At 44.3% G+C, this 22,347-nt stretch overlaps 1 protein-coding gene across 1 annotated transcript in view; it reads right to left on the bottom strand.

Moving 5' to 3' along the window:
• The window catches only part of RSRC1 (arginine and serine rich coiled-coil 1), a 326,480-nt gene extending 307,847 nt beyond the window's left edge, over positions 1–18,633 (bottom strand). Inside the window, exons 1-3 of the mRNA XM_040974857.1 lie at positions 18,500–18,633; positions 11,930–12,125; positions 11,044–11,169 (exon numbers count right to left, since the gene is read on the bottom strand). Of these exons, the coding sequence (XP_040830791.1) occupies positions 11,044–11,169; positions 11,930–12,123 (320 nt within the window). The 5' untranslated portion in view covers positions 12,124–12,125; positions 18,500–18,633. The remainder of the gene's footprint in view (positions 1–11,043; positions 11,170–11,929; positions 12,126–18,499) is intronic.
• Between the last annotated feature and the right edge of the window lie 3,714 nt (positions 18,634–22,347).

Raw genomic sequence — 22,347 nt, 5'->3', positions numbered from 1 at the left:
ATTATTGATTTATGTTTTTACCATACTATATCATTACCACTATTTGCATATACCCTTTCTACTTATTCAAAAAAATAATAATAAAACAGCACACTTTGGGCTGCAGTTCCCCCTGCGGTACGTGAGGGCTGAGTGTGTGTTGGGTAGGGCAGGGCTGGGCCACAGCACCGACTGGTTTGCTGAGGATGGAGGGCAGAACAAATTGATCAACTACCCCAGCAAAGCTTGACAGTAAATGCCTCTGCCAATGGAGATTCAGAGGCGGACTATGACAGCCAATCAAGCTCAGAAGGATTTCCTCATCCTTGGAGCAACATTACCAGTAGCATCTCAGCACTACCGAAAACACATTAGCAGAATCCTCAGAAAATGCCCCACAGTGGGGACTCTGGGATGACACGGGTAGCAGCTCCCCTTCCCCAGAGAGATGCAGTGGTTGGGAGGCTGGGCATGGTTCCTCTTACATACCCCTCTCCCCATAGGAGAAGAAAAAGAAATATGTCAACAAGGGTCTTACCCACTATCCCCTGATCCTCACCTCTCCAGATCCCGATCAACTATTTAAACACGATCAATAATAAAACTTTAAAAAATTTTTAAAGAACAGTATGCCCTAATACATCTCATGGGTAACAGATGTAAGCCACATCAAAGAACAAGCATTTAATCTCACAATTACAGTCACGCTCCACACCAAAATTCCTGGGCTCAATTCCTGGATTGTCATGCCTCTAGCTTCGTGCCAATGCAGACCCTATGAGGCAGTGGAAATATCTCCAGTAACCAGGTTCAGCAACCCACTTGAGATATGAATTGAGTTTCTGAATGACCTGCTCTTTCTCTCTCTTTACCCTCTCAAATAAAAGCAATTTAAAGAAGCATTCACTTAAATAACTATGCAAGTACATTATAAGACTTATTTTGTGCAATTCAGAATAATTTAGAACTAAAATAAATCCAATATTCATTTTATAAAGGAGGATACTGAGAGAAGGGCTGACCCAAGGGAGGAGTATTTGTTACAGGAGTCAGTGGAAGCTTGGAACATCCACATCTCACTTTCGTGCCAGCCAGGTTTGTGTTTTAGCTATTTCATTTCTGTTTCCAATTCAACATTCTCCTAATGTTCATGCTGGGAGGTCACATAATAGCTGAAGTCCTTGGGTCCAGCCATCCACATGGGAGACCCAAAGTGAGTTCAGGGAACCTGGCTACAGCCTGTTCCAATTACTGCAGAAACTTGAGAAGTGAACCACCAGATAGAAGATAGCCACCCTCTTTCAAATAAAATATTTCTGAAAAGTTGGTAGGGCTCTTTCCAAGCTATTTTTCAAATATTTTATTTTTATTTATTTAAAAGACCAAGCAAGAAAAAGTGATAGAGAATTCGTCCATCCACTGGTTTACTCCCCAGGTCAGGGCTAGGTCAGCCCAAAGTCAGAAGCAAGGAACTCCAAGCAGGTCTCCTACATGGCTGACAGGGACTCATGTCCTTAAGTCATCACCCACTGCCTTCATGGACTCTACATCAGCAGCAGACTGGATCAGAAGCAGGGGTAGGACTCAATCAAAGGCTTTGCAGCACAGGACGTGGGCATCCCAATTGGTGGGTTAACCCTCTGCACAACAATAACTGCTTCGTGCTATTTCCAATTTTCTTTACTGTTAACCTCCTACAATTTCAAATATTTCTTCATAATAGAAGTGAGAATCAAGTAAGGAATTATAATCAGCAACCTTAGTTCAATCCATAAGCTAAAATAACATTTTAAATTAAGTGGAATTTTTGTTATTCTTATTTGAAAGGAATAGAGACAGAGAGAGAGAGATCTCCCATCCACTGGTTCACTCTCCAAATGCGTATATCAGATGGAGCTAGCCCAGAACAATTCCAGGGCTCCAGGGTTCAATACAGATCTTCCACATGGATGGCAGGACCCAAGTGCTTCATCAGTCACTTGTTGCCTTCCAGGACAGGTATCAGCAGGATACTGGAACCAGGAGCACCACCAGGACTTAACACTAGGCCCTCAGATACAGGATGCAGGTCTCACAGTGAATCTTAAGATACACCAAATGTCCACCCCTAACTTAAATTGGTTTCAAAGAACTTGGAAAAAATTTTTACAAAGGGCTTCAAAAAACTCTCTCAGTGAATTCATCACTACTGTTGCAAGTAACTTGAATAAACTTGAAACTTCTTCATTTCAAGATTCTATTATGTTTAATAGAAAATATATATATATATATATATGTATCAGGATACTTACAAAAAACCCAACAATTAGGTTGTGTCAAGCATACAATACACACTGCACATAAAAATCAAACATTACAGTTATAATCATTTGCCAATTCCGTATCTTTGTGTCTCATAGACTATATAATTAAAAGGTAATTGAATATCTTTTCAAAGAACCTTTATTCTGCCTGCTATATAAAGAACTTGTCCAATGAGAGAGCAAAAGTTTTTCACAGTTATACATAACAAAGAACAAAGACTCCCATCAATAACCTCTCTGACATCAACTAACACTTCACTTAGAATTCAATAAAAGAACATTCAGAATGCACAGCCTTGATTTTTGGGAAATGGCCCATGTATTAAGAATTCTGTGTTCACCATTCAAAACAATTAGCTGAAAAAAGACACTGAAAACTTTGGAATTTTTCACTTAGGGTTAACAACGTAATTTTACAAATCAAACCCAATTGAGAAAAAATTCTATTAACACATACAAGTTCAATCTTTTAATATTATAATTCAATAATCAAGATGTGAAGGCAGATGTTCTTTAACCTAATGGAAAATTCTTAAATTTATTTGGAGTTAGGATGCTTACAAACACTTGGTTTAATAATTAGCTCAAAAAAATAAAGCTAAACCTTCCTTAAACAATAAATAATCATTAAAGCATCTTCAGTCATGGCTTAAAATATTCTTCTCGCATGAATATTTACATAATTTTATCCCTACACAGTATTATTCTCTAATAAGAACTATCCTAATCTTCACCCAGCAATATTTTAGGCTGATATTATTATTCTCATTTCCTTGAATAATATCCATACTCCAGGGCCATTTTCTTTCTCATATTCAATATCATGCATGCTTGTATCAAGGTTCCTTTCTTCATATCCTGTCACAGTATCAATCACTGCCTCCTGTCCACTCAATCCTCTTTTGATTTATCAGCCGCCGTCTTTCTGGACTCCATAACTCGACCCAAACCATTTTAACAAGACATTGACAAATAGCACCCAGTATCGCATCAACCTGTTCCACTTCGTAAACTAAGAAACAGTAACTGTGACATCTCTGCATAAGTATTCCATTCTATTCCCCAGACTGATGTATATTAATGAGGAGATGGTATTTGAAATGCTTCTTCCACATCAGCATCTAATATGATCAAATTAGGAAATGGGATGATTTATTAAATTTTGTAGAGCTGAAATATTTCCTTATATCGCTATATGTGTGGTTTCAGAAAGTGAGCTGTTGCTTTCAATTTTTCTACTGAAGATGTGCCTGCATTTCACAGACGAATTATTGTCTTTAAAAAGATTGCAAGAAGGCAAAATGTTATTAAGCAAATGCTCAGTAAAACAAACTAAATCGGTTTTAAAATTCCTAATTTAATGTAAATCTTGGTTGTTTCACTGAAATTCAGTTTGTGATCTTATTAAGTCATATTTGCATCATACTGTCTTGCTGTAGGACAGTTTTAAATTTATAGCATTACCAAGCAGCTTCACTTCTTGACTTTTAAGATATGTCCTCAATAAAATAAATAATTGCTCTCTAAGTACACATTTTGTTCTTATTTTCAGATACAAGACAAAAATAATGATCACTAGGTCAATAAATGAATAAAATATAAATACAAATATCAACTGTTTGGGTCAGTTCTATAATGTTCATAATTAGCTGTTAAATTTTCTTTTTCATTCCACCATTTAATATTCAATAATTCCACCATTTTTTTACACAATATATTATTTTTACATTACATCTGTATGTAAAAGGGATATTTAATACAGGCACAAAAAATGGAAATAACCAAAAATAAATGTAAAAATCATACTTTCCTAAAATAAATTTTCTTACCTCACTTCCTATTTTCCAGGCATCTGTATATTCCAGAGGACAATCTCTACTCATTTCAAAACAAAAAGATTTCCAAGTACAAAACTGATATTTATTTACCTATTTATTTTTTATTGCAAAGTCAGATATATAGAGAGAGGAGGAGAGAAGAGAGGAAGATCCTCTGTCAGATGATTCACTCCCCAAATGAGCACAAGGGCCAGAGCTGAGCCGATCCGAAGCTAGAAATCCAGAGCTCCTCCGGGTCTCCCATGTGGATGCAGGGTCCCGAGACATCGGGCCGTCCTCGACTGCTTTCACAGGCCACAAGCAGGGAGCTGGATGGGAAGTGGAGCTGCCGGGATTAGAACCGGCGCCCATATGGGATCCCGGTGCCCAAGGCCAGGACTTCAGCCACTAGGTCACTGTGCCAGGCCCCAACTACACCTGGTCTGACTCTCGCATGCTGAGCTTATATACTCAATAGTATTCTAAAGGAAACATCAATGATATCTTCTCATTCATAGATAATTACCAGAAAACATTACAGATAAATGAATTCTGAAATGGCTCTGGCTTCATTAGAAGAGAGGTGTAAAATTCAACACAGTGATCCTACACAGACAGTGCATAAGAAGGAAGAAAACAATGCAAAAATAATAAGAGGATGTCATCTATCACAAAATTTTATTCTGATGCTATTTGCCACTTGGCTCTGATGTGAGTAGGACTAATTTGGACACTTTTTTTTCACATTTTAAAGAGGCTAGAATAATCATTAATTTGAAAGAATCCAGTATTCTTTAAATTGGAGAAGGAATATAAAGACTATGTTATTGTTAAAACATAATCCCAAGTATCTCCTAAAGACTCAGGGAAGGAATGCCTAGAAAACGTAGGGTTATCAGCAACGCTTTGTTCTCCGGAGAAAGAGAGGGACAACATGGGAAATTACTTTTGCAAGTCTGTTAGCTACGAGAATTTAAGAAAAAAGAAACAAATTCACAGATTGTGGTATGTAGTACAGAGAATAAAAAAACAAGCTTTTTTTTTAATATTTAGTTTTTTCATTAGAAACTCAGATATACACAGAGAAGGAGACACAGACATGAAGATCTTCCATCCAATGATTCAGTCCCCAAGTGAGCGCTAGGATATCCAAAGCCAGGAGCCTGGAGTCTTTTCCAGGTCTCCCATGCAGATGCAGGGTTCCAGGGATTTGGACTGTCCTCAACTGCTTTCGCAGGCCACAAGCAGGGAACTGGATGGGAAGTGGGGGCAGCCGGGATTAGAACTGGCACTCATATGGATCTAAGCGCATTCAAGGCAAGGACCTTAGCCACTAGGCTACCATACCAGGCCCACAAAACAAGTTTTCAAGAAGATAACACACCGGGCCATCATGGAGGTACAGAAAGCTAATCCTCTGCCTACAGCATCGGCATTCCATATGGGTAGCAGTTCCTGTCACAGCTGCCTTAATTATGATTCAGATCTCTGTTTATGGATTGAGAAAACAGTGGAGGATGGCTCAAGTCATTGGGCTCTTGCAACCACATGGGAGACCCGGAAGAAATTTATGGCTCATGGCTCCAGGCATCCGCTCAGCTCAGCTCTGGTTGTTGCAGCCATTTGGAGACTGAACAAGCAAAGGGAATATTCTGTGTGTCCCTCTCTCTATAAAATTTGCCTTTCAGATAAAAAAAGAAAAACTTAAAAAAAATTGGGCCCAGCACTAAAGTCCTTGCCTTCCACGTGCCGGGGATCCATATGGGGACCAATTCTGGTCCCGGCAGCTCCCTGGTTCCCATCCAGCTCCCTGCTTCCCATCCAGCTCCCTGCTTGTGGCCTGGGAAAGCAGTCGAGGACAGCCCAAAGCCTTGGGACCCTGCACCCATGTGGGAGACCCGGAAGAGCTCCTAGCCCCTGGCTTTAGAAAGGTTCAGCTCCAGCCATTGCAGCCTCTTGGGGAGTAAGTCATCAGACAGAAGATTTTCCTCTCTGTCTCTCCTCCTTTCTGTTTATCTGACTTTCCAATAATTAAAAAAAAAAAAACTAAATGTTAAAAAGATAACATTTGTGTTGCACTTTATAACTTAGAAACCACTTTCAATATTGTTTTATTATATAAATGCATTCTCTGGAATTATGCTATTCTTTTCATTAATGTTTATTAATTATTCCAATTGTGATGCCACATGAATAAAAATTTTATAAATATCCTCTAACACAATAATCACTATCTTCCTTATTAGCCCTCATACTTGTGGTCTCCAGAATGCTCAATTTTAAGAAATTATACAAGACAATGATTATCTCGTGTCATTCACACTGACCAAAAAACCTTCAGGGTCCAGTGTGGTAGCTTAGTGGTTCAAGTTTTTGCCTTGCATGCACTGGAATATTGGCGCTGGTTCATATCCTGGCTGCTCCATTTCCATCCAGCAACCTGATTATATCCTGCGAAAGAAGCTGAACATGGCCAAAGTGCTGGGACCCTGCACCTGCGTGGGAGGCCTGGAAGAAGCTCCTGGCTCCTAGCTTTGGATTGGTGCAGTTCTGGCCAACGGCGGCCACTTGGGGAGTGAAATAGCAGATAGAGGAGTTTTCTCTCTGTCTCTCCTTCTTTCTATAAATCTGACTTTCCAGTAAAAATTAATAAATCTTAAAAATAAAAATCCCTTCAGTTTGATTTTCTAATAAACATAAATTATAAACTGCAAAAAAAGAGATTCACTTTTTAAAAAATCAAAGATAGTGCACAAGGAAAGAAAACATCATCAAGCGGTAACTAGGATGTAATGAAATTTATCATTCTGGGCCGAGCGCAATAGCATAATGGTTAAAGTCCTCGCCTTGCATGCGCCTGGATCCCATATGGTCAGCGGTTCTAATCCTAGCAGCCCTGCTTCCCAAGCACAAGCCCTGCTTGCAACCTGGATAGGCAGTCGAGGACAGCCCAAGACCTTGGGACCCTGCATCTGCGTGGGAGACCTAGAAAAGACCCTGGCTCCTGGCTTTGGATTGGCTCAGCTTCAGCTGTTGCAGCCACTTGGGGAGTGAATCATCAGACGGAAGATCTTCCTCTCTATCCGCCTTTCCAATAAAAAAAAATAATTATTAAAAAAAAAAAAGAAACAATCAGCAACTACAAAAACAGGTCTGTAAAATGATGAGCTGGGGCAGGTGTTGTGCTACCGCTGGTTAAGATGACATTTGGCTCAGCCCATGTTATAGGACCGGCTTCTTTGTTTCCACAGCACATCCCTACTGCTGTACCTGGGGCGCAGCAAACCACAGCTGAAGCACTTGAGGCCCTGTCACCCACATGCAAGACCAGGATGGAGCTTCTGATTCCTGACTTCAGCTTGACGCGTTCTGGTTCCAGCTAGTGTGGACATTTAGGGAAATAAACCAACAAATAGAAGACCTCTCACTGTCATTCTGTCTTCAAAATAAGCAAAAAAGCTATATACAATAATTAAATGTGGGGTGAACAAATACAACTGAGTAGAACGTTTGTATAAACTGAAGTTGTCATAAGCACAACACAGATTATGAAAAATATTTCCTATAAATTCCATGGTAGCCACAAAAAAGAATACAAAAACAAAAAAGAAAATGAGATAGACACCTAGACATGTCAATACAAAAAAATCACTGAAACACAAAGAAAAACAGCAAGGAAAGAAGAACAAAAGAGCTACAGGACAGAAAACAATACAACAGCAATAATAAATCGTTCCGTATCAGTAATTACTTTAAATGTAAACAGACCAAATTTCCAAACAAAACACACAGAAGCTTCTGCACAGCAAAGCGAACAATCAGCAAAGTAAAAAAGCAACCAACAGAATGGGAGAAAAATCTTTGCTTACTACACGAGACAAGGGGCTAATATCCCAGATATGCAAAGAACTCCAGAACAACCAATAACAAAAAAACAAAGAAACCAGTTAAGAAATAGGCAAAGGAAATGGGCAGACACTTCTCAAAGGAACAAATCTAAATGGCTAACAGAAACAAAAAAACACATTCTTCTGATTAAATTCTTCAATGACTCATAGATGACAGAGTAGCATCATTTTCTTAAATAAAGTTCTTAATTTTCTTTTTCATTTCTTCAGTGACACATTAGTCATACAGTAGCATGTTTTTTAACTTCATGGTGTTGTTAATTTCTTTTATTCTTCCTATTGCTGATTTTGTTTTGTGTCATTTCATTTAAGGGAATGTATAGTAGCTGTGCAATGGAGACTATCATATACAGATGTGAGGATACAATACAGTATGCATCTCTACTTCCAGACTAAAAGTGGACTCCCAATGAAACTATTAACTGCTTCGTGACAACAGGATGCCGGACTCTCTGCCATTGTCCATGCCTGCAATGATGAACATATGACTGTATATGAGGAACTTACTACAGTATAGTATAGGGGAATTTAGTGACAGGGCAGAGAATTGGGGAGAGGATAAAGGAAATCTCAGGGCCTATGGAACTGTATCATAAAATGATAGAATAATAACATTTTAAAAATAAAAAGAATGAAATACAATCATTTGCAGCAAATGGACCAAATTGGAGACCATTATGGTAAGGAAAATGAGCCAATCCCAAAAGGTCAGATACCACATGTTTGCTCTAATATAAGATAATCTCCATCAAAATTCTCAATGCTAATATTACTAGGGGTTGTTTTGCTCATCTTCTTACGGAATGGCTCTAGTTTCAATTTGCAGTTTTATAGAGTCAAATCTATTTTTTGCTGTGAATCTTACCTTTTTGCACTTCCTAGTTATTTGTATTTCTCTCAATAAGTTCTTGTGATTCAATCATTGATCATCCATAAGAAAAGCATTGCCTGTAAACACTTGAGACTGTAAATGTTCAATTCAACAGTTTTGCTACATATCATGAATAATGAAGTTCAAGTTATTGTTATTTCTTCAGCACCAAAAAGTCATGCACTTGCATCTATTCCTACAAGAAGGTTTTTGATTCCTGTTTTCACCACTCTTTTTGATGCATTTTTAGTTTTGTAACATGTTTGTTAACTTCATTTTGAAGAAAAGCTATTGTTTTCACCCCCATTTGTTCTGTGCTCACTGGTTCTGTGTTTTAGAGACTATATAACGGAAATGTAGCAGAGACTGATAAGCTCAGACATGGAGACAACGTGCTGTATGTCTCTATGCATACAGACCAGAGATGCACTCCCACTGAAAGAACTCACTACATCCTAACAACAAGATGACAGACTCCCTGACTATGTCCATGACTACACTGTCGGGAAAACTTCAATAACAACACGATGGACTTGTGATTGTTCATGAAGGATGTCCATTGTAAAACTAGAGGGGATATCAATGGGGGGGTGGTGGCATGAGGAGGGACCTTAGGGAAAGGCATGGGCAAACCTCAGAACCTATGGAACTATATCATAACACAAAATAAAATATGTTTAAAAAAAAGCTTGGGCTGGAAAGACAGTTCAACAACTAAATCCTTGCCTTGCAAACACTAGGATCCCATATGGGCACTGGTTTATGTCCTGGCTACTCCATTGCCAATATAGTTTCCAACTACCGGGAAAGCAGTGAAGGACAACCCAAAGCCTTAGGACCCTGCACCCATGTGGGAAACCTAGAAGCTCCTGGCTCCTGGCTTCGGATCGGCTCAATTCTGGCTGCTGTGGTCACTTGGGGAGTCAATCAGCAGATGGAAGATCCTCTCTGTATCTCCTTCTCTATAAAGCTGACCTGCCTTTCAAATGAAAATAAATAAAACGTAAAAGAAACAAAGTTTGCAACCCTGCGTCATATAAAGAATAAAGGCAGGTAACAGAATGTCAACCCTTGGAATACGCAGAAAGCAGAGTTCAAGGTAATGCAGGGCCAGAAAATTAAAATCTTTTATCTATAGAGAATATCATAAAATGTTATACACCTTGGTAACAAAATCAGGCTGCTAACATCGATCCCCAATCAGAGCTCAGTAGAATGTAGAAACAAGCAAAGGAAAAAATCATGCTCTGCCTATTATACTGTTTTTACGCTTTGGTTAATCCTAAAATTTTCCTGCTCAAAATTCTTCAATAACTTTTGAACAACTTTCATCAAGTGCCTCAACATCACAGTTCCCACTATTATCATCCTATTAAATTACATTTTTTACCATTGTCCAAAGTGTATAACTCTCCAGATAAGCTCCTCTTTTAACTGGTCCTAAGCAAGGGCAAACATGCAGGTTCACTGACACCATACAGCAGTCAGTCCAGGGCACCTTAACAAAACACCAGGGGATTGAATCCCTTGAACAGCATTTCGGAAGCTGGAAGTTCCAGAGCTAGGAACAGCCAATTCAGCTCTGTATCAATGCTCTAGTGCTGTCTTGTCACTGTGTTCTCGACTGGACTTTATCACGTAGAGAGAAAGATCTCTTTTTCTTCCTCTTTTCATAAGGCTACCAACCCAATTTGACTAAAGTTCCAACATTATTTTTTCATTTAATCTTAGTTACCTTCATAGAAGTTCTATCCCCAAACATAACCTCAATAGGAGCTTGGGCTTCAAAATACAACCTTGGCAGACAACACAAATATTCATCCTATACAACATTCTATTATTTCTGAGAAAAGACCTAAATATATTTGATAGCTTCTGTTCTTACCCTTTTGAAATATTCCCATTATTAAAAACCCACCTGAGCCTAGTAAAGAATGACATGCCATGTACACCCCAGCCAACAGCCAGAATCCAATGCCACACTGGACAATCCTCCAGTAAAATTGTCAGATGACCGGCAAAAGCGACCCCAGGTAAGACAAGCACAACTGCCAGCTAAGTTCAGCAAAAAATGGCACAACGGTGACAAAATCAACCATAGTAGCTTTAAGTCATAAATTTTGGAAACAGCTTATTATGAGTAATAGATGTTAAAATATGTGTACCTTCTCGTCCTGCTTTTCGACCTAGACCTCTGAACTCTGTAGGATTTCCCACGACCCCTTGAACGACTTCGACTTCGTTTTCTTCTAGAGCCATAAGAAGAGCTACTGCTTGACCGATGTCTGCGTCTGAAATAAAATATAATTATGTGTCATTGCTATAAAATTTGTTATGGACACTGGGGACAAATCTTTCAAACTCTAGAGAATCACCTCATTTTTGTTGTCTTACTCTTTCTTTAGAACAAATAGAGAAATATTAAAATGTTCTGTCCACTGAGCAAATGCCTAATTCATAATGTAATGTGACTGGATGAGATGCTAATTAAGGAATTATAAATCTTTAGTAATAAATAATAATTACAAATGTCATAAAATGATGTGATATAAGAACATCCATTTATATCTATTTTACCATAAAAAAATGAAAAAGGAGAGCTGATACTGTAGCGTAGCAAGCTAATACTCCACCTGTGGCTCTGGCATCCCATAAGGGCTCCAGTTTACATCTAAACTGCTCCCCTTCGATCCAGTTGCTTGCTTATGGTCTATGGGAAAGCAGTGGAGGATGGCTCAAAGTCCTGTGCCCCTACACGCATGTGGGAGAAAGGAAAGAAGTTCCTGGTTCCTGGTTTCAGATCAACCCAGACAAGGACACTGAGGTCATTTGAGGAGTAAACCAGTATATGAAAGATTGCTCCGTCTCTCCTTCTCTTTATAAATCTATCTTTCAAATTAAAAAAAAAAATTAATAAACCTTTAAAATAAACTGACAAAGAATGAACATATTAGATTCTGGAGTGAGCCATTTTTAAATGAGGGGAAATTTTTTTTCCAATATAAATAAATAAATAAATCTTTAAAAAAAAAAAAAGGAAAGAAAAATTACCTTCTATCATAAGAATGTGAACGGGGCTGACGATCTCTGGACCAAGATCTGGACTTTGATCTTGATTTCCTACCACCTTTCTTGCGACTGTAGGTTCTACTATCTGAAGAACTGCTCGAGGATGAGCGTCTGCGGTGTTTCTTTTTTCTCTTGCTTCTACTTTCTTCTTCAGTATCTGATGACCGACGTCCCATTTCTACAAACTTAAAACCAAAGGACATTATTTGTAACACAGTGGTCCCAAGGATTAAATTCAATGTATTGATTTTAGCTAAACTTTGTGAACATTTAAAATGTATATTTACAATAAGATTTAAATGTGCCTGGTTTCTTGAAATGACACAGGAAGCAGCTCTGCGGACTGGTGTCCGGTTATGGGTAGTCATTGCCTGCGATGCCAGGATCCCATGAGGGCATGTTTGTGTTCTGGCTTCTCCACTTCCACTCGGGCTCCCTGGCACTGACCTGAGATTAGCAGCAGCAGATGACACAAGTGCCTGGGCCCCTGCTACTTGCCAGGGAGGCCTAGAAGAAGGCCCTGGCTCCCAGCTTTGGCCTGGTCCAGCCCCATCCATCCAGGAAGAGAACCAGCACATGGAAGACTGTCGCACTCTCTTTCTCTCTAACTTACAAATACATAACTAAATCTTAAAAAAAAAGAAAAAATTGTTCCAGTATAATCTAGGACATTGATAAACTTGTTTACCAGAAATTTTTTGAAAAATCATAAATTCATTCCATTTTCTCAAATGTTTCTCAAAAGAATCAATCTTTAAACACACACACACACAAACTTATTTATTAGAAATGAGAGTTGGACCTGGCACAATGGCTTATCAGCTAAATCCTCACCTTGCAAACACTGGGATCCAATATGACTGTGTCCCAGCTGCTCTACTTCCCATCCAGCTCCCTGCTTGTGGCCTGGGAAAGCAGTAGAGGGCGATCCAAAGCCTTGGGACCCTGCACCCACATGGGAGACTCAGAAGAAGCTCCTGGCTCCTGGCTTTGGATCAGCTGAGTTCTGTCTGTTGCAGCCATTCACTTACGAAATGAACCAGTGGATAGATCTTTCTCTCTGTCATTCCTTCTCTCTCTATAACTCTGCCTTTTCAATAAAAACAAATAAAATCTTTTTTTAAAAAAAGTTAATAACTTTTAAAAAGAGAGAAAGAAAGGCGATTACAGAGAGAAAAGGGCCACAGTGGTGGTATGGTGGTAGAGCACATTAATTCTCCACCTACACCGTAGAATCCCATATGAGCACCAGCCCATGTCCCTGTGATCCACTTTTGATCCAACTCTGTGATAATGGTCTGGGAAAGAAGCAGAATATGGTCCAAGCCCATGGGAGCCTACACCCACATGGGAGATCTGGAAGAAGCTCCTGGCTTCCACCTTCAGATCAGCCTCGCTAAAGCCACTGTGACCACTTGGGGAATCAACTAGTAAATGGAAGATCTATCTCTAGCTCTCCTTCTCTCACTGCAATTTTGACTTTCAAGTAAAATAAATTTTCAAAAAGAAACTTAAAATCCAGGCATATTTTTTTCATAATACTCATATTCCATTAAGTTTCTGAAGACTAGGTCTCTGCATGGAGTTCAAAATTATTTCATCAAAACAAACTTACCTTTTAACTCTATTTTCCATGAACTGTTAAAGTACCCCTATATATAACACGATAAGACAGGGAAATAATAACAAGGGAACAGACTGAATTTCTCTAAAAGTAGTAGTCTCCCTCAGCAGTAGGCAAAACTGCCTGTGTTGCCCCGTACCTAAGCAAAACACTGTAGGGAGAAAAACAGTCAGCAGCAGGTAGGCATTCTGGGCCTGGTAAACGTCAAATTTGTGTTAACTACATGAATGTGCCAGCATAGCAGTTTATCCCCATCCCAACTTTTTTTTTTTAAGTGGAGAAGGCTAGAAATTTGGGGCCAGGACACACCAACCCATTCCCCAGACAGAGGAGCTGAGAACTACCTGGGAAAGTGGTCTGGGTAGTTTTAGGAGTGGGAGTAGCTGAGGGCATGTTTGACAGGGGAGGAATGATTTCTGGTGTCTTCCACAGACCAGGCCTCTGCACTGGCAAGTAGGTGAAGGAACTGAGATGGAGTGAGTTAGAGGAAGGAAACCAGAGGCATGTTGGGGTTAGGCAAGACACACCCACATGGGAGACCTGGGCTGGGCTAAACAGCATCCACTGCAACTCACCGATACACGCAAAAGCTGGGTCTGGGCGTCATTCCTGGCTGAGTTAGGCTGTAATACCTACCCACCAATGTCAGAGCAAGGAGTGGGCCAAGTCAGGACTGATCATAGCACCCACCAAACACAAGAGAACCGCATCTGGAGGAAGATTCTGTAGAGCAATTATGGGCTCACACCTAGAGGCTTACCCAAAGAGCTGGAGTGGTGATAGCCTGAGCCAGGCTGGACCACAAAAGTCACCTGACAAGGACCATCTGAACCTCAAAGGGGCCAGGGCTGGAAGGAGGCCAGGTAAAACCAGGCTGCAGCACCCGATGTCAGCACATTTAGATGTCAGGGCCAACAGTAGACCAGGCCAAGCAGGGCTGCTGCACCCACCAGCAAGAATGAGATCCAGGGCAGGGACTAAGCCTTCAGGGGAGCTTAGGGTATTCCCCTACTAGGCCACAGCCCCCATCAGGCATCACCAGAGTCAGGGCTGGGGAGCAGGCCAGCTTAGGTAGGGCTGTTGCACCCATCAGCATACATGTGGGCTGGGTTTGGGGGTGGGCCACACTGGGTTAGACTCCAGCACCTACTGGCGCTCCCAAGAGCCAGAATGGCTGCAGGACAGGACAGGCTAGGCCACTGCACCCTCTAGGTTTCATGAAAACCAGGTCTGGGGATAGGCCAGTCTGGGCTAGGACATAGCACCCATTGATGAGTCAGCATGGGTGTGAGCCAATCATGCTAGGCTACAGTACTCACTGGTGAGTGCCAGGACTGGGAGCTGACCATGTCAGTGTGGGCAGCAATACGAGCAAGCAAACATGAGATCCATTGTTGGGAATGAGTCTGGTAAGGGGACTTGAAGAACTCCCCTACTGGGCCACAGCTCCCACTGGTGAGTGCAAGAGCCAAGGCTGTGAGCAGGCCAGACCAGACTGGCAAAAGAGTGAGCCAAGTGTGCTGATCGGTTGGTCAGGATCAGTTTAGAGTACACACTGGCATAATGGAGAGCAGGACAGAGAGCAGGCCAGACTGGATTAGGCCACAACACCTGCCACTTCACATGAGGGCTGGAGCTGGGCCAGGCTGGGACAGACTGCTGTCCCAAACAACAAGAGCTGGGATTGGGGTCCAGTGTGGCCAAGAGGCTAAAGTCCTCGCCTTGAACACGCCCGGGATCCCATATGGGCACTGGTTCTAATCCCAGTAGCTCCACTTCCGATCCAGCTCCCTGCTTGTGACCTGGGAAAGCAGTCGAAGACAGCCCAAGGCTTTGGGACCCTGCACCCAAGTGTGGGAGACCTAGAGGAAGTTCCTGGCTCCTGGCTCTGGATCGGCACAGCACCAGCTGTTGCGCTCACTTGGGGAGTGAATCATCGGACAGAAGATCTTCCTCTCTATCTCTCCTCTGTATATATCTGACTTTGTAATAAAAATAAAAATAAATCTTAAAAAAAAAAAAGAGCTGGGATTGGGGACGGACAGGACTGAGCCACACTGAAACACACAATGGCACACACAAGAGCCAGAATGGCTGCAAGTCAGCCAGGCTAGGCCACAGTACCAGCTGAAGTGCCAAGACTCGGTGTTAGTCCTGTCAGGCTGGACTGCAAAACGCCCTGGCAGGCACAAGACCCAGGGATGGGAACATGCCCAGCAGAGGACCTGTAGGCATTCACCTGCTGAGCTGTACCTATAGCTGGGAGGACAAGAATCAGAGCTTGGAATCAGACAAAGCAGTGGTACCTGTTAGCATGCGTGAGGGCCAGGTTGGGGAAAAGTCTGACCTGAGCTAAGCTGCAGCACCCATGAGTGGGCACAAGAGTCAGATGGGATGTGGGCTGGGCTGGACTAGGCCACAGCAGAGGCTGGCACATGCAAAAACTAGAGTTGGGGATAGGTTTAGTGGGTTATTGGGGCTTACCCTGACCAGGACACTGCACCTGCTGGTATGTGTGAGCACTGAGTCTATGGTAAGCTAGCTGAGCTGGATCACAGTACCCATCAGTTCACGTGTGAGATATGGGGCTAGGGTGGAACTGACCAGGCAGCTACATCCTCCAGTATGTGTGTTAGCAGGTGCAGATGACAAACTGAACCTGACCCTGCACTGACTGGCACACACAAGAGTCAAGTCTGAGGTCTCCCCCAGGGCAAGGTTTCTTGGGGGTACTTCCCAACTGGACTGTTGGACTCAGAGCCTGGCCAAAGGGAAAGTCACAGGATGTGTGCCCTGACCTTGGAGTACATGTACAGGGGCTGATGCCTCTGCAGAGGACATATGCCCAGATGCACACAGGGGACACGATGATGAGCTCATCCAGGCCATCCAGGACATCAACTGCTTCGTCAGAGGATGGAAAGCTGAACAGGTTGGATGCTTCTAGGCCTATAGATGCACTAAAGAGATCTTGGAAAGATTTTTTTTTAAGATTTATTTATTTTTATCAGAAAGTCAGATTTACAGAGAGGAGAGGATTAGCCAACTGAACCATAGCACCAATTTTTCAATCCTGGAGCGAGGAAACCATCAACATCTGAGAACTGTCAAAGCTACTCAAGAACTGCTCCGAACACTGTCACCCACATCAGGGTCTCTGGAGCATCATCAAAGGACCATCCCCCAACCCCAGGTGCTGATATGGTAAAACAGCAAGAGCGGACTCCTCCTCCTCATCCTCACTAGGACACAAGAGTAAGAAAACTGAAACATGTGTCTCACCCCCTTTCTTCCACGTCTAACCTCATCACACCCTAATCACAGGCCCACATCCAAGTGCATTCCTCTCAACTATGTAAACGACATTTTAAAAAACACAAACTTTTTAAAAAGGCAGAGTTATTGAGAGAAGAAGAGACACAAAAAGATCCTCCCACTCCCTGGTTCACTCCCTCAAGTGGCTGCAACAGCAGGGCTGGGCCGCTCAGAGCTGGGAGTTAGGCGCTTCCTCCAGGTCCCCCAGCCGGGTGCAAGGGCAACAAACAACGGGCCCTCTCCCTGCGCTTTCCCAGCTACCTTAGCAGGGCTCTGCATTGGAAGCAGACCAGCCAGGTCTTCAGCTGCGGCCCTTCCAGGCTGTCCACAGGACTAGAGGCACACTGGCCACACCACAGGGCCCACCTCCCGTGAGTTCTTAACAAGGACATCCAAAGCAAGAAGCTGAACAGGATGAGGACAGGAGAGTTTATGAGCACTCCTCTGCTAGGTCGGTAGTACTTCAAACAATACCCTTTCATCACGGATACGTGGCCAAGAAAAAACTTCAACGAACAATCATCTCAAGATACAGAAAAGTACAAATGGGACGGATGTTATTTAGCAAACTAAAAAAAAAAATTGACAAACTCTGAAGAGAGAGAATGGGGATGATATTCAAGTATAAAAAAGCAAAACCTTGCAAGCTAACAGTTTTTTAAACTATGAAGGTCATAGCATTTCTCAAGAACTTGAAAATAACACCAAAAAACGCCTGTATGTACCAAAACTCTATTATAGAAATTTTCCAATTCAGAACATACATGAACTTGATTGCTGAATCGTCAAGTCCATTAGTACAAGGGAGCTCTTCAATTCACACATTTTTAGTGCTCTGATTATTGAATAAGACAGTAACAAGGGGTCACTGTTTAGCAAGAAACCTTTGCGTCCAAAAAGTGAATACTTATGGATTCTAAAGTTTGGCCTGCCCAAACACAGACGTGCGAACTCTGTGCACGGCTCTCCCTTACAGCTTTCACAGTGACAACACGCCCTGGCACTGGCAGGCTCTGGGAAGGGCCACCTGGCGTACTGCTGTCTAAATGCAAGCGGACTTCTGTTCATTCGGGGAAAGAGGGGGGTGGGGGGGAAATCACGATTTCCATGGTATCTTTAAAAAAATTAACAAAATTCTCAAGCAAGGAATTATGGAAGAGCGAACCTAAACGCACACCTCACGCCTCCTCACGCCCGCACACCGGGCAGGGGGCCGCAGCCCACGCCGCCAGGCCACGGCGGCCGCCCCGGCGCGTGGACGTGGGCTCCGCCGCCTCTCGGGCAGCCCGGCCGACCCCCGGCGAGGGCGGGCCCCGCTCGGCCAGTCGCCACCTCCCTCCTCGCTCCACCTCGCCAGGCGTGGCCTGCAACACGGAGCCCCGCGGGAGCCACCCGGCCCAGGGGCGCCGAGGCAGCGCCCGCGGCCCGGGCACGCATGCGCAGCGCCCGGGGCCGGCTCGGTCCGGCGCGGTCCGGCGCGGTCCGGTTCGGGGCGGCCGCTTGGCGCTCGGCCGCCGCACACCGCGCCAGGCCCCACGCCGCCTCACGCCGGCCGGGCCTCGGACCCCGGCAGCCACGAGTGCCGCCCCCCAGGCCTTGGCCGCCGGCATCACCTGGGTCTAGGTCGTCGGGCTCACCCCTCGCGTGGACCTGCAGGGGCCGCGGACCGGGAAACGCGTCTTTGGGCGAGGGCGCCGCCGGCGTCCTCCCAACTTGCCTCAGTTTAAGCTCAGCGCCTTCCTGGTTCCAGCGCCAGGCAGCGCCAGCCGCGCTGCCGAGTGCATCGATGAAGGCCGCCAGGCGAAGGGAATGCCGAGCGAATCGATTATCACGCCGCCAATTTTTTTTTTTTTTTTTTTTGGTTCGGTGTTTATTTTGCGTGCTTGTTTAATTTCATTTTCTTGTTCCCAAAAAGCAATAAAGGTGGGACTAGAGGTTATTACTGCGTTAGTCATCGTCGTTATTGTCACATATAATCAGTAAACAAATCTGCATTGTATGAAGTTACGTGTAACACACCCACACGTAACAAAATTGGTTATCTGAAACTGCAGGAGGGGGAAAGTAACCCAGCAACAATAAATCATGGGAGTGTGTCCGTATAGACTTGTGTGTGATTAAATTGTAATGATTTATTTGCAAAACTGCATTGAAAGCCACTGTTTCTTCCACCCTGAAGGGGAAGGCGCTCTCAAGTTGGGCGCAAATTAGTTTCTCAGATTAAAGTTCGCCAAGAAAAAGGCAGAAACTGCCTGAGGCGGGGAGTGAGAGTTTCTTCCGAGAGAAAAATCAAATGTATATAGGATTTTTTTTTAAAAATTAAGCCAATAGGAATTAAAGCAGTTCAGCATTTTCTGCAATTCACACTACCTTACTTACTTTTTTCACCTTGCATAGGAAATCGCTTTTTCCTAATTGACTGCAACTCAGCAAAGCTGAGGAGGGAAAGTGGCCTTGGTTTGGATTGACTGTGAAACTGTTAGACAACTAAGTAGCAATTTTCCACAACCCTTAGAGAGGCAATGCTATAGTTTCCAGGAGTTGCTTTAAAACAACTGCAATATTACATGTTTATTTTAAATAATGCAAGAGCTGAGGGAACCCTGGAGGTCCTGAATTTTATTAGAACCTGTATACCTGTCAGCACACTGTCAGCCGAGCTTTGCCCACGATCTTTTTTAGCAAAACTGCATTCTGACATGCCTTGTCTCCAGAAAACATTCGCTTTTTAGTCAAACAACATCGTTAAAACTTTGTGAGCCTGTATTAGTCTACAATGGTCAAACTTTGGGTTTCTTAAAAAACTAAATTTCCCTTAGGCCAATTGGGCATCTGTGGTCACAGAGGGGGGGATTTCTCATAGGGATTTCTCTGACACAAACTCCATAACTCCTAAATAGAAAATGAGCCAATAAGCTGAGATCAAGGAAATACCTATTAGCTTGAATTATACAGGAGTCTTGTCTGAACCCTCCTGGGTGACAGTGGCCATCTTCCCCTTTTGATTAGCACAGGGAATATAGAAGTCCTGTTACTGAAAGGATCCAGAACTAGCCGGTCCCCGGAACTCTCATCTGGTGTGCTGCAGCCGCCTCTGAGTGGCATTCGGCACCTCAGGCTGAGGCGTCTTGGAGCACCGAATTCATTTCCGTGACCCCATACTGGCCACCAGGCAAAATAATTTTTTTTAAAATGATCTCCAAAAAGGAGCCAAGTTTTATGATGATTCCCACTGGTATCAGAATTAAAACAGTTACCGATAGTAGCCCTTGACTTTGTGTGGAATTGTCCAGAAGTTTAGAAACTTTGGGTATGGAGTGTCTTGGGTAGTAAGACAAAAGCAAACATGCCTCTAATTGATTAGCACCCAAAAGCTATTGCTTTTGAAAAGTTAAACACTTTAACTCCTTCCCCTATCAGTAGACCCAAAAGGGGGGTGGAATGGAGTGTGTTAAGAAGAGGTGTGTGTGGTGGGTGTGTTAAGAAGAGGAAAAGATTACTTCAGGAGCAAAAAAAGCAAAGCAACATTTCCAAAAAGTATGATTTTCACCTTACTTAAAATTCACGAAGTGCGAACATTCTAATCCGAAGACTCATCGTATTACAGTATAACAAAGTAGCAGTCTCTGTTTAAATAGATTTAGAAAAACATACATCAAGGTTCCCTGCGTTCCCTTTTCACAAATGTTTCCAGTTGCTTTAATAGGTATTCTGAAATTATCTGCGGTGTATCCATGCCCTGCCCAAGGAGTGCAAGGTACACATAGAAATAGTCTGTAATTGCCTTTATTTTTACTGAATGTTAAGTCCAAGACACTAACAAATTACCTTCAACATTAGAAACCCTGCGTTAATGCTCAGAAGGCTTTATTTGCTTACACACTCAAGTGAATGTAGCTCTCCGCACGTAGCTGTCCTTGTGGATACACACAGGTATTCCTCCCAAGCCCCGCTCTGCATGGTGCCGACAGATGACTCGGGGTGCAGAGCCGTAAGACAAGCCGGCTTTGATGAAAATAATCCTCGCATTCCCTTTTAAGCCGTATCTTAGACAAGCGAAAAAGAGACTTCCTCCAGGCGAGCATCTCCTTACGAACGGTCTAGGGTCAGTAAAATTAGACGGGGCACAAAGTTAAGGTCTTATTTTTCTCCCCCAAACTCCAAGAGGGATCATCTCTCCGTTGGTCAAAACGGGGGAAACCAACTAGACCCTTTCGCCAGGGTGTCCAGCAACAACACCGTGAGAGTTGGACAGAAGGACGAGGGTGCCCAGACCTCAGACCCAAAGCCGAGTCCAGCTGTCCTTGACCGGCACTGGCGAGCTCCGCCGGCCCCCTTGCAGCCAGGTCGGGGTGGACTCCGGGACGCAGGGCTGCAGAGATGCGCGGTGCCTGCCGCGAGCAGCCGCGCGGCGCCGGGCAGCGCTGGTGCAGCCCGGCCGAGGCCGCGCGGGGTGCGGGCGGGACGCGGGGCGGCGGGCAGGGCCTGCGAGGCGCGCGCCGGCCCTGACCCGAGCACCCGGCGCTGGCTTTGGGGTCGGTGCCGGGTAGAGGGGGGGTCCTCGCCCGAATCCGCCAGGCGCGCACTTGTCAGTTTGCTCCTGGCCCCGCCCCCCGCGGAGTCCCTCCAGCTCCCCAGTGCTTAACTAAGTCGTGACACCAACGCAGAAACCCACGCCTAATTAAATTAATTAGGGATCCTTGTCAATCCTGGATGAATGGCCAAGCGCGTCGGCGGCCTGGACGGCGGGGACCTTCCTCCGCCCCCACTCCCCGGGTCCCCGCGCAGCGCGCCCGCGCCGGCCGGACTCCTGCCTCCACTGCGCGCTCTGCGTCTCTCCATCTCTCCCTCTCTCCCCTCTCTCTCTCCTCTCTCTCTCCTCCCTCTCTCCCACTCTCTCTCTCTCTCTCTCTGCCCTCCCTCCTCCCCCCACACCCCCACCCCAGGTAGCGGCGCGGCTGCTCCCCGCGAAGGGGGCTCGCTCGAGTTGCAGGGGAGGTAATTGACTCGGAACGAGGGCCGCCCGAAGGAAGTATAAATAGTGAGACTTCACGCGCCGCGTCGCTCTCGGATCTGAACTCTCGGCAGGAAGAATTGTCAAAGATCTTAACATCCCCCGGGCGCGCTCCGGCGGGGAAGCCCGGGCCGCGGCCCCGCCGCCCCCGCCCCTCCCCCGCCGCCCCCTCCGCTCCCCGTCCTCCTCCTCCTCGGCTTCGTCCTCCTCCTCCTCCTCCTCTTCGCACTTCTGCTGCTCCTTCTACTTCTCCTCCTCTTTCTTCTTTCTTCTCTTTTTCTTCCTCCTCCTCCACCTCCTCCTCCTCCCGCTCCTCCCCCACCCCTGCCCCATTGATGTGTTGTTATTGGGGGGGCTGGAGCAGTAAGAAAAGGAGGAGGAAAAAAGGAGCGGGGCTCGGCTGGGAGCGGCTGGGCGCGGGGCCGACGGGCGGCGGCGGCGGCGGCG

This window comes from Ochotona curzoniae, unplaced genomic scaffold (assembly GCF_017591425.1).
Source record: "Ochotona curzoniae isolate NIBS_2020 unplaced genomic scaffold, NIBS_Ocur_1.0 contig_2599, whole genome shotgun sequence".
NCBI classification, from domain to species: Eukaryota; Metazoa; Chordata; class Mammalia; order Lagomorpha; family Ochotonidae; genus Ochotona; species Ochotona curzoniae.
The sequence above is the reverse complement of the archived record's forward strand: the minus strand, read 5'-3'. Positions and strand labels throughout refer to the sequence as shown.